The 13,581-nt window shown below is 34.3% G+C and overlaps 1 protein-coding gene across 2 annotated transcripts in view; it reads left to right on the top strand.

Annotated features, from left to right (window-relative positions):
* The window catches only part of znf346 (zinc finger protein 346), a 14,841-nt gene extending 1,260 nt beyond the window's left edge, over positions 1–13,581 (top strand). The window contains exons 3-8 of one of the 2 annotated variants that reach the window (XM_051877150.1): positions 1,005–1,097; positions 1,194–1,341; positions 2,963–3,052; positions 4,614–4,829; positions 11,520–11,619; positions 11,705–13,581. In XM_051877150.1, coding sequence (XP_051733110.1) covers positions 1,005–1,097; positions 1,194–1,341; positions 2,963–3,052; positions 4,614–4,829; positions 11,520–11,619; positions 11,705–11,840 — 783 coding nt within the window. In that variant the 3' untranslated portion in view covers positions 11,841–13,581. The remainder of the gene's footprint in view (positions 1–1,004; positions 1,098–1,193; positions 1,342–2,962; positions 3,053–4,613; positions 4,830–11,519; positions 11,620–11,704) is intronic. The other variant, XM_051877151.1, reaches the window with a different exon arrangement.

Below are 13,581 nucleotides of genomic sequence, written 5' to 3'. Positions count from 1 at the left end.
TGAGAGTGCGTGCGCATGACAGGAAGTAAGTGCGCAAGACTTTACCAGGTCGAGCAAAGTTTAGTGCCCTTAACACACACTAAATCCACATTCTCTCTAAAACTACTTTGTAGCGGTATTTTAGTCTAAAGTGTGATGTACTTTTCATAATCAGGAGGGTTAGTGGTCATTCTCGCAAACTGTCACACTCAATGTTTGTGTCCGCACGTATGATGCACATACAACAGCGCATGTTGGAGTGACTTGAGCGATTGAAAATAAAGTCCACTAGATCGAACGCGTCATGGCATAAGGAGTATACTTTTAAAAGCTTGCGCGAAAATGATGTAGACCCGGGCCTTAAGCGTATCCCATCGTTCATCGTGTTCAGGAACTCAAGTTCCCCCGAAAACCCCGAAGCTTTATTAGATTAATTAATTTGTTAGTAAAACAAAGTTTTGCACTTTTTATTTGAGCAGAGATGAGTATGTAAAACTTTACTTGTTTTTACAACACTAAGCGTGTCCCATCAGGTCCCACTTACAGTCTTCACGCCTATTTGAACACCAAATATGGGAAATATGGCATGTAAGTAGATAAGTGGTCAAGTGCAAAGACTGTTTCCCACAATGGAGCATGCTTAACATGACCTTCAATTACTGGAGCGTGATGTTACAAAACCCATGAACATCATCTGCTTCTTATTTGATCGCACTTTCAAAATTTAAGACATTTTTACCCAAATGTGGATGAAAAATGCTATACATATTTCCAAAATGATAACTGACTACCCCTTGCTGAATAATGCTTAGAAATTGTTTGAGGCATTGTGACAACTGTAGTGTACTACTGGATAAAACATTTATCATTGTATGAAACATACTATACACTTTCACATGCTTAAAACATACTAAACTTTGAATAGTACTTGTGGATGGTATAGCTTAGTGGTTAAAGCTCCTGTCCCATGACAAAAGCACTTTATAAAACCTTCTCAATGTTAACTTTCTTGTCTCTTCTTATAGAGCAAAAAACATGCAAGCAAAGTACGCCGGTACATGAGCATTCACGGTAACGAGGAGCCCATTGCAAAACGGTTCAAGTCTTCAGATGATGCTGTAAGTCAGATGAATGGCCAGATATGTAGACTTATTGAATATTAGATCACAGATATGTTTGTGTCCTGTATTAATAGCCTGTGTTCTGTTTTGCAGACAAGTATTGTCGACGAAGGGGGCAAATACAAAGCCTGCAGTGTGTGCAACATGACATTCTCTTCCCCAGTGGTGGCACAGTCACATTACCAGGGTAAAGTTCACTCCAAGAACCTTCGCTTGAAGACCTATGGTCAGCAGACTCCGGGTAAGAAGAATTGATTATCATGAAATTTAGTACTTTATTTAGTATCCTAGAATGAACAAACTGAGCTGTACACACTTGTTTTTAGTAAATGGACTTGCTCTTCGATCTTTTGCAATGGCTAGTTTTGTGATGCATAATACTTACAAGTTTATTAAAAGTATTATTTTTGAAACATATTGTATGCCGCAATGCTTTTGACTTGACTGTTTGACTTGACCTTCTTGACTTTTCTTTAATCACAATAACTTCCCCTCCCTCTTGCTGATGATGTGTTTATTGGTGTGAGGGCGGGACAACCTGTCACTTACATGAGATCGACCAATAGCAAATTTTAAAAATCTTATTCCTAAATTACAACTATTCGGCTATGTCTTTAAACCTTTGACAAAATCATAACAGAACATTTAAATCTGTGCTTGCCCTGCCGCTGATCCAGAGAGAGCAGTTTTCATGTATAAGTATGAAACAGATTCACAAACAGTCTTTTCAACCCCACAGAATCGTTATTTAGCTCTTGCAATAATTCAAATGATCACAGAAGTACTGCGATTAAAAGTTTATAGTTCAGATATAAACACTGATGTCTACAGTAGCGATCAAAATTGAGCAAATCCCCTTTTGAAAGTAACTTGGTGCTTCAAATAACTACTGTATCGGTTACATTGTTACACCACTAGGTGGCTGCAAGTGACTGTTAAAGAATTTATTTGTCTTTGAATTAATTAATTCCAGAGATTTGTTCAAAAACACTGATTTAATCCAGTAATTAAACAAGTTAAGTCTTTATGAGTGAGTCATTGAATCATTCATTCAAACCATTTTTTTCAAAATAATTAATTTGATATTAAACATTTTTAAATAGACTACAGCAATTAATATTTTGTCAGAACCTCTAGTAAATTACATGTTATTTTGTTTAGTTGTGTGTTTAGAATCGTGGGAGAACCGTGATCTATTTAAAACAAAAAAAATTGTGATTCTCAATTTATCCAGAATCATGCAGCTCTACAATGTAGTGTAGTCATACTGCATTTAATTCTTTTTCACACTGTAAAACCCGATAAGTTACGGTAACTCAAACCATTTGAGGAAACCTATTGCTGTAAACCATTTAAGTTTTAAAACCAATAAGTATGAGTACTGTAAACTCATATACATTGAGTTAAATTCACTTATATTTTAGTGTTGGTTTAGTCAATCATTTAGTAAACTCAGCTTAAAGATTTTAAGTTTATTTTATTCATTCAGTTTGAATTCAGGTAACACCTATATTGTTACTTAAATGGTTTGAAGAAACCGATTACCGAAAAGGGTTTAAGTTCATCAAACTCAAAGTTACATAGGACTAAGCAAAACCTAACATTGGCACAAAATGATGATGGAACAGGAGGGTATTCTTAAGTATTTATTGAAATACCACATTTACTTGACAAAATGTTCAAGCATAAAACAAAATCAGTGGGCTGTAAAGTCAAAAATATAACATTAAAACAAAACAATCTTATCTGACTTTTTAACACCACCAGAAACAGAGTGGATAATTTTTATGTAAAAAAACCCCCCCAAAAAACAAAAACAAGATTTCCTCAAGATTCAACAGCACTTTTTTGTATGAACTTAGTGTACTCTAAGGGCAGTGCACTGACCCAAGACTTGGCAGACATCACCACATCATCTTCAAAGACAAACAAAATATCCAGTGGGTTTAAAGGTAACGTTCCCTCTTCCTCCTCAACAGCAATGATGGTGACTGTTGCCTTCTGTACCTGGTCAAGCTCCTTTTTCTAAATGTATTGGGAAAAAATTGTGTTAGTGTATGTCACCACACATAAAAACAACCCTTGTCAGGGCAGACACCATATTTTAAATTTTCACAAATGAAAATAATGTTGTGAAGGATCAGAGTATTGTTTATGCAATAGGGTGTGCTTATTTAAAACCCTGTAGTACTTACATTTTCACAACACGTCTTCCAGAGTTGTTTGTCAGCAGGATTTAATTGGGGGAAAAAATTAGCTGAGTGTTCTAGACCTTGAATTGAATTTGTTAATTTTCATTAATAAAATTTAATTTGGCATCAACCTAAAGTTATTTATTACACAAACAAAAGAAAAGTGGTGCTTAAAGGGATAGTTCACCCCAAAATGAAAATTCTGTCATTGTTTACTCACTATCACGTCATACCAAACACAAAACTCTTGTTCAGCTTTGGAACAAAAATGAAGATATTATTAATACTCTCGCATCATTTTGCCCATCCATTGAAAGTCTATGCAATCAATATTTAGCTTCAAGAGGTACATAAAGACATAGTTAATCTATATGAATAAAGCAGTTTAATCCAAGTCTTCTAACAAGACACAGATTTGATTAACAAATGTTAAACTTGAGCTGAGGTTGGTTTATTACGTGTCAAACAAGCCTTGAGCCTCCATTTACAATATTCGCTGTGCTCAATGTTTATATGTGAATAAAAGCCTAAATTAAAGTACTTTTGGAAGCCTGAAAATAAAGATTGCCTAGATTTTCGATGGATAGACAAAAATGATGAAAGAATATCAAAAATATATTTAAAAAAAATTCTGAAGATTAATAAAATTCTTGTGTGTTGGAACAACATGAGACAAACTGATACCGTAGTTTGCTAGCTAATGTTACACACATTAGTATTACTGAGCTGGTTAATCTTCAGCTAAAGAAGTAAGAGAATAAAACAGAAAGCGTTCAAAAGTGCACCAAATATGAATAAAGAAGTTTGAAATACTTACCTGTTATTTTTCTTGACCGTGGCGTGAGCCTGTCCTGCTGTGACTGAAGGAGGGAAAATGGTGTGGTTTTTGTTGCCTCAGAATCACACTGGGATAATACTTTGACATGAGTAAATGTAATTACTAAAAGGCTTAATGTAGGCTTAATATGAACTAGATTAATGTATTTATTATTGTTTGTGTATTTATTTGATAGCTTTTAGTTATTTATTTAGCCATAGACAAGCTTAAACCATTAGTTAAAAATAACATTATTTCTAGTAACTTATTTAGATTGTGTTCTGCTTAATATAATAAGTTTTTGAGTTCACATCACAAAATTGATGTTGAATTAACTTTTTAAAAATCTTAACTAAAATGGACTTATTTCATTTAGTGAATTTCACTGTTAGGTTTAAATTATAGACAATATTCAGTATATATTACACAGCACGCTAATATTATGGTTAGAACTGGTCATTTTATCTAGAAAGCTGACCTGCTGTGTTTTTGCTCATCTTCCAGCATTACCTCAGCCCAAAGTACAGGTGAAGAAGGATGAAGGGCTACCTAAAGGTGTGCAGGGGCCGGCAGAGCGTGACCCCAACCGCTTCTGCTCCATCTGCCAGGCCTCCTTCAACAATCCCCTCATGGCTCAGCAGCACTACAGTGGCAAGAAACATAAAAAACACCTGACTAAACAGAAGCTGATGGAGACCTATGGGCCGTCCTCTGCACCAGGTCAGAACATAGAAGGGGGGTCTCACAGCCTGTATGTAAAACCTCATGTGGACATCAAACAGGAATTACATCAGTAACACTTACATCTCACATGTAAGGAATTACATCTCAGAATTTCATCCAGCCAGAAAAGTAGCACTCATTTACAGCTTTATAGATTTTTTTTTTTTTTTAATTCAATTCACATATTTGTATAGCGCTTTTCACAATATAGTTTCAAAGCAGCTTTACAGAAAATGCATGTCTACATTACAATTTAGAATGATCTGTTATCAGAGGTGACTGAGTCTAAGTTATGCATTTCAGAATTGTACATATACAAATCATGCAGTTAGCTAACAATGTATTAGTTTAAACAATGAAATAATTTAAAGCAGAAACAATGAGCTCAGTGAAGCAAAAAATATATGTTGTTAACAAATGATTTGGATAGATAGAAAAATTTAGCATTGGTGCATGTTGGTGCACTGAATAATTCATATATAAATATGTATTATTATATAAATCAAGAGCTTTAACAAAAGTACAGGCTTCAGAATTCTGTGAAAAACATTCAGCCACAAATGCATTGTAAGCACATTTTTTGTTTTTAGAAGAGTCAGAATTATTTTCAGCGGTAAGCGACTGCATCTCTGGTTGTATTTAACCTGGAATGTTCCTTTTAACCTTTTTTTTTTTTTTATTAAATACCTTTTAATCTACATCATTTTTACTTCTAAATCTTTGCTGCCATATTTAAGAGGCCATGAAAACTGAATAAGTTGCACAAAACACAAGGAATATCACTGACTACATTTGCATGCACATCAAATTCTGTTTAACAGAATAAACAGTCGGTTGAACACAATATTCCTTCACACATGGTTGTTGTAAGTAGTAGTTGACCAATATATATCGCCAAGGCTGATATGTATTGGCCAGTATTTGACATTTAATCATCGTCATCAGGCGATAAATTTCTCTTTGGCTGATGTGTCGTAAGCGGGACTTACCAGAAACTTACCAGACTTGCACAACTTACCAGATTACTGAGTAGGGCTGGGTATCGATACAGATAACCCGATTAGATTCCGATTCACAAGATCTCGATTTGATTCAGTGAATTCAAAGATTCCATCTTCACTGGCCCCACCACAAAAATATGATGATAAAATAATAAAAGTTATTGTTTTTGTTGTTTTTGACCCATGTATCCCTGTATTGTAATAAATAAGGTTATGACACCAAAATTTTATGATACCACAGCTAAAACTGCTAACTAATATTAGTTTCAAAGATTATTAAAGACCAGTAAACAGTCATTAATAAAAAATAAAAAAAAAAATAAAAAAAAGAACAAATAAGTAAACTAAAATTAAAACAGTGCTTTTAAGGTTTTTCACATAGGTCTAACAGTAGTTTTCAGGTACAGAAATTGAATAAAGTAATCAAATGTAAAATAACACTGCATATAATCTTTACTGTACAAATTAATTTAATGTTAATCCTTATTAAAGTTACAAAAACATTAAAATATTAGGCTGCTGTCACTTTAAGAGCTGCACGAATCCACATGTGTTGTCTTTTTGTACTGTTTATGTTCACTTAAGCCATAACCGACTTTGTTTACTAGGATACTCGCCAATGGGGGCATTTTAAAATAAATTTGAATTTCTCTGTTTAAGCACAAGGAGACGTGAAAGAGAATTAATTTTATTAGTAGATGCACAGATTTCTGTGTGAGCACACAAAACTTCACACTGAATGAATGACAGGGTAAATAAGAGGATGACATCTTGTGAAGAAGAAAAGAAATAAATATGGAAAAAAGATTGATTCGTGGCTTTTGAGAATCGATATTGAATCCACCACGTTTTAAAAAAACAATTAATCAAAAAATGTTTTTCCCCCCTGCCCTATTATTGAGTGCCCTGTTGGTTACAGTGTTTGTTTACTTTTTGTTCATATTTCTTTAAAAAAATTTTTTTTTTTTTTTGAAAAATACTACAATAGGATTACAGAATCAAAAAGTTGCCATTTAAAGAATAAATCTGTTTATTTTACAAATAATTTTTTAAAATTCAAATTATTATTTTTTATTAATTTTCAAATGATTAATTTATAATTTAGTAAATATTAAGTAAAATACATATAAATTTAATTTCAACAATTGTTATGCATGTGTTTTTATCTTTAAATTAGTGTGGGATTTATACATGTATATGTGTGTGTGTATATATATATATATATATAATTATACCAGCCACCCTGCTCTCTAAGATATCTGCATCAGCCATTAAAAAATCAATATCAGTCGACCACTAATTTTAAGTATGTGTATCTACGCATGCATGTTTCCTTTCCCGCTGTTATTTTCCAGGAGATTCAAGTTTATCAAGATCTCACTTTCAAAAATGCCAGACAACACCACCATGAAATGGAAAGGGCCAGGCAGTCGTTGTTTAACATATGCAGCCGTGCACTGGTAACTCGGCAACAGAGGAGGATAGAGTGGATGAAAGTTTGCAGCAAGGACTGATGGGAGCGAGTTGTAGAATGGCAAGACAATTTAAGAATGTTGAAATGTTCATTCCACAAACTGTGCGATCATGGAAAATGTGATGAAACTGCCATTGTGCTTTACAAACTGGGATATGAACTTGATGAATAGTTTTCGTCATAATTTCCGTCAACAACATTTTTTCACGGACGAAAACGAGACGATGACTAAATAAAAATGCGTTTTGAATGACTAAAACTATGACTAAAATCTACTCTAATTTACGTCAACGAATAAAAATGAGACGAAAATGAAAGAGAGGGACGATTTGGGAAGATATCCAGTCAGGACTGTTGTCCTGTGTAGAAGATAAGCACATTTGAAGTGTTATGTGCTGATCTAACCGCAGGAAACGCGGTGCTGTTGCACACTCTACAGGCTCGTGCAGCAGCACTTCAGACTGCTTCGCCATTAATGAATAGCGCACATTTATGCCAAGCGATTACTTATGAACTAATGTTGATGTATTATGACAATGTTTCCTACACAATGTTAATATGGTAGTATGTTTTAGACGGTTGTAAGAATATATATTTTATCACCCTTATGAGCAGCCTGCTACAGTGACTGCAGACATTTCAGAATAAGAGTCACGGTGTGTTTCGGAATGGTTTAAAATTATTATTTTTTCCTGGTCATTATTGTTATTTTGTTTTTAATTTCTATTTAATTCATAGTAAACTGCTGTATCTTCTGTCACAGGAAGGAAAGACTAAGAACATTATTTGACACATTATTCAATATATTTTACAAGTATAAGGGTTATTATAGTTAACTAAACCTAAAACCAAAGAAATCTTCATTACTTGAAATAAATGTTAACTGAAATAAAAAATAAATATATAAAAAATGTCAACTTATTTTATTTCATCTAGTTTCTAAGCTTTAGCTTAACCTGAGGTATTAAAATAACAAACAGAAATAAAAACTTATATACATTTAAAAGCAAAAACTAAAAGACATAAACACACAAAAAATTACTAAAACTTTTAACTAAAATTACAATGAAAGCAGAAAAACTAAAAATTAAATCTCAATGATAAGTGCGTCAATCCCTGAAAAGTACTGAATTTTGCTCTTTCGTGTCTTTTTGCTCTTGAACGGTCAAAAACCGTCCGCTTTGGCGAGCAAAGTACAGCTGGGTGAACATAAACAGTTTGGGGAATATCAGATGTACCTATATCAGTGTATAGGATCTGTGTATTGTTAGAGAAATGCTTAATGCATTACAATTTAACTAAATATACTGTAGATTTAGTCGACTAAAATCTTAAGATATTTAGTCGACTAAAACAAAAACAATTTCCGATGACTAAAATATGACTAAAACTAAATGGCCTTTTAGTCAAAAGACTATGACTAAAACTAAATCAAAATTTGCTGACAAAATTAACACTGGTAGCGATTATATGAAGCAGAGCTCAAACTGAAGACACTTTCAAACCAACCAGGTAGTCAAATCTGTGTGACCAACTTGAACCCTTTGCGAAATTTCTGCTCACGTGGATTCCTGTTGAAATAACTGAATTTCGCCTGCAAAAGTTTGCCAAAGAGTGGCAAATGTGAAAGCAAATTAAAGCAGTTTAAAGGATTAGTTCACTTTCCAATTTAAATTTCATGATAATTTACTCACCCCCATGTCATCCAAGATGTTTATGTATTTCTTTCTTCAGTCAAAAAGAAATGAAGGTTTTTGAGGAAAACATTAGAGGATTTTTTCTCCATATAGTGGACTTCAATGGTCTCCAAACGGTTGAAGGTAAAAATTAGTTTCAGTGGAACTTCAAAGGGCTTTAAACGATACCAGACGAGGAATAAGGGTCTTATCTAGCGAAACGATCTGTGATTTTCTAAATTTTTTTTTAAAAATGTATATGCTTTATATAAACAAATGATCGCCTTTAAGCGGTTCCGCCAAAACCGCACTTCCGTATTCTTCAAAAAGCTTATGCTGTATGTCCTACACGTTCCCTATTCAACTTACGGAACGAATGTGGCGCCAGTCCTGTTTTTTCCATAAGTAGAATAGGGAAGGTGTAGGACATACAGCGTAAGCTTTTTGAAGAATACGAAAGTGCGGTTTTGGCGGAACCACTTGAAGGCGATCATTTGTTTATATAAAGTATATACATTTAAATTTTTTTTAGAAAATGACCGATCATTTCTCCTGATAAGACCCTTATTCCTCGTCTGGTATCGTTTAAAGCCTTTTGAAGCTGCACTGAAACTGTAATTTTTACCTTCAACCGTTTGGAGACCATTGAAGTCCACCATATGGAGAAAAATCCTCGAATGTTTTCCTCAAATTCAGTTGCTATTTATTTATTTTTTTTAGATGTGACCAATACACACACACACAAATGTTGTATACAAACCTTAAATTGCTCATAAGGCTGTTTTTATATCAACCTTTTAATGACTGTTTAAATGTAATCATTTAAGCTGTGGCTATCAACTTGTTTTCTAGACAGATTTAGTCAAACACAATAAATAAGACATCACAAACAGGTTAAGTAAAAATATCATGAAAATGTATATAGTGAATTTATTTAGCAAAATGCCCCTTTCTCAAGTTATTTCATCAGAATGAATATCTATTAAAATCAATTAATCGATATTGCCAACCCAGTCCTCCCTTGTAGATTTGCTTTAGGGCTGGATAAAAAAAATAGAATTTTCAATTTTAAGCAGTTCTCATTTTTATAAACGGAGATCGATTCTTAAATCCAAGAATTAATTTTTTTTGGTCTATGCTGTTTTCTGGTGACGCGTGAACAAATCTTCACTGAACATTTGCAGCGCGCCTCAAATAGCATTAAGCTTTGTTACTTTTGATATGAAACAAAGTGTCAGCTTCAAATTCTGTCAATTTTAAAATGCAATTCAAAATTCTCTCGCTGTAGTGCCTCAGTTCAAGCAAAGCGGGAGAGCACATGAACTGATCATCTCTCCCGCTTTACTTTCATAGTTACAGCACCAAATAAATTTGAATAAACATCAGAATGTATGTTGAAAGAGAGTACAAATAACTGAAATATATCATGTCTCATGTAATCGCTCAATCAGCATTTCAGCTGTGGAAATCAATCAAACAGCTTGTAAACAATGTCATGTAATGTTACATTTTACCTCAGAAAAGCCATTCAGTGACCATAGCATGTTAGTTAACTTGAAAAATGAACTCCAGAGAGAGACATTTTGCTAAATATATTCACTATATTACGGTCATATGAAATGTTTAAATAGTTTAAATGTTGATATTTCAAAAAATCAATTTAAGTTGAAATATAATTGTCATTAAGTTATAACAGGGATTCCCAAAGTGTGGTACGCGCACCCCCAGGGGTACGCGAGCTGCCACCAGGGGGTGCGCGAGATGAAAAATGTAATGGCGGTCTGTTTTTTTTAAGTGGGATTTTTCCATACAATAAAAAAAACATGAACAGTAAACATTTCCTTTGTAATCGCTTTTATTTTAAATAAAAAATTATAATTTATTAGTTTTTGATAGAAACGTAGAAGACAGTTATGATGATGATGATGATGCTAGCTCCACGGTCATTTAATAGGCCTAGCCTATTGCTGCAATGTTTCTTTTACGTGGCTGAAAATAACCGTGCTTTCTGTTACTGAGCCTGTGTCTGTCACTCATCCTCTTAAAAGTGGAAGCTTGTGCGTAGCTTTGTTGCATTATATTGAAACTTTGTTGATGTTGTTATTGTCATGCGTGTTCTGGTTATTTGCGCATGATTAAACATGAGTCTTTATATGGCGATAAAACAAAGCTTTGTTGCGTTTTTTTTTGAAGTGGGGATTGGGGGTGCGCATACCCGGTTGGGACATAGAAGGGGGTGCGCAGGAAAAAAAGTTTGGGAACCGCTGAGTTATAACATTGTTATAAAAAAAACTGCCTTGTGTGCAATTTAAATGTTTGTAAATTTGAGAATTTCCTTGTGAAAATTGACGTACTGTACCTGATATACAGTTTATCCAAATGAATTGATATCGAATTGTAATCGGAACTGAATCAAATTGCAAGCTTGTGAATCGAATTGAATCGTGAAATGTCAATGCCCAGCCTTAATTTGCAGGCTCTGTGTTTTTGCCACAGCAGTACATGTTACTAAAATGTTAAATGTCATTTCTCTCAGCCTCCACACTGAAGGGCTACCCATGTACTGTGTGTAATATTGAGCTAAACTCCGTGGAGCAGTACCAGGCCCACATCAGCGGTTCCAAACACAAGAACCAGTGAGTGATTTTCATTTTATAGCCCTCTTGAAAAGGTTTACTTTCCTCATTGGTCGACTAATGATGTATTCCCCCATTTCGACAGTGTCAGACCCAAGAAAGGGCCAAATGCATTTTCGTGCCCACCTGATAACTACCAGCCCAATTTCCAGTATCCGCCCAACCAGGAGGGGCTGGAGGCCGCAGGGGACTGGGACAACTTCAACGAGGGCTATGAGTGAGAAGATGCCCTCAGCGTTGGCTGCCCTCTGCTCATTTGTGACAAGCTTCCTCTGTTTAGGCACAGGTCAATGTGTGTCTGCACTGTGCATCTCCTAATGCCAGCTATTCACAACAATACATCTCTTCCCGTCCATTGATTCCTTCTGTCACTCTCACACACAGTTGAAGGGACCACAATAAACTTCCACAGCTTTTTTTCTCCTCTCCATAACTGAAAACAACGGAGGCAAAACTTAAGAGTGCTGCTTTTTCCAGTGTTAGGAGTATGTTTATTAGTGTTATGTATTTGTTTGGTTTACAAAAATTCATTTCCACATACAGAAGCAGGTCCTGGAGGTGGTTTCTGGAGATGTTTTGTCTTTATGATCGATACTCTTATTTGTTGCTTTTTATCTTAAAATACTCAAGCTCCATGTTTTGTGTTAAAGGAATGTCTGTGGAGTTCAAAGCCGTTGAATTTGATAGTGTGCAACATTTGGAAAGTTTTTTTTTTTTTGGGGAGCTTAGAGTGCTTTATTTCTTAAGTTCTTAAGTCAATTTTGGAGAAGTCTATGTATTTTTAAGCAATTTTAGTCATTTAATCTGTTTAGGCTGGTCAGTAGTTGTCTTTCATCTTTACATGGCTCCTTTCCATTTCCATATAAACGTAAATCTTTAAGTAGGAAGTATATTGTAATTTCATATGCTTAGAGATTTAAGCTAAAGCTTCAGTTCTCACATCCAAACTGAATTTGTCTTAGTGATTAAAATTGTCCAATCATAAAAAATTAACGCCACTCCATAAGAGTGATTTATTTATTTAGTGTCCATTTAGGCACAAACACATGAGTTCATCTTGACGTTGTCACAATGTAGATTCTTGCAGTATATTCTGGTGTGTTACTCTTTTTACAGTCAAACTATTAAGAAATTGATTAGTTTCAAACATACTTGTAAGATGAAAACCTTTGTTAGGGTTTAATGTGAAAACGCTTTCAAATTACAAGTAGGAAAAGAAAATGCAACAAGTTTTCGATGACTGTTGAGCATATGTGTAATGTATGGCTTGCATTGTTTATTTTTGCAATGTACATTGCAGATTGTTCTCGGTATAAGAGACTGCCAACGCTAAGACATCAAATCAGCAATAGTCCAGTTAGTGTTTAGCACCTCCATATTAAGCTTCTGATTACAAATGATTGTTTAAGAGTCTGTTTATTCGGGGGAATTGTATCTTAAGGCATTGTGAATGGTTGAAGCGCTACTTTGTCACTAAAGAACCGAATGTGAGAGACCATTAATCTTTTTGTGTTTTCTCAAACTGTAAGAGCCTAGTTTTTTTTTTTTACTCTCTTGAGCCTGTTATGTTAGATGTATGTTTGATGGGGTGGAAATTCATACAGACTCATAATCCGTTATGCTATTGAACACAATAGCAGTCAGCAGAAGAACTACTGTAAGTGAGTACAGACAATTGCTTAGCTTAGGAGCCTGAGATGTTATGCTGACAAATGTTTTTGAAATCTTAAAGGCTTCTAAGCAGCACAACAGCAATTACGTGCTGGATTAGGGCTTTTAAACTTGGTAGCATTTATGTTTTTGTTGTCATTTTGCTTTTATTGGTCAATTTTTTTTTGTTTTTTTTTTGTTTTGTTTTTCAACGGACAGTGTGAGCCTAAAAAATGTATGTTACTTTTCATCCAGTAAATGTTTTGAGAAAACTGTATTTCCGACATGTTTTAATGAACATACCTGAAATCA

The sequence above is a fragment of the Ctenopharyngodon idella genome, chromosome 21 (assembly GCF_019924925.1).
Source record: "Ctenopharyngodon idella isolate HZGC_01 chromosome 21, HZGC01, whole genome shotgun sequence".
NCBI classification, from domain to species: Eukaryota; Metazoa; Chordata; class Actinopteri; order Cypriniformes; family Xenocyprididae; genus Ctenopharyngodon; species Ctenopharyngodon idella.
Note: the sequence above shows the minus strand (reverse complement) of the source record. Positions and strands in the feature narration are given on the sequence as shown.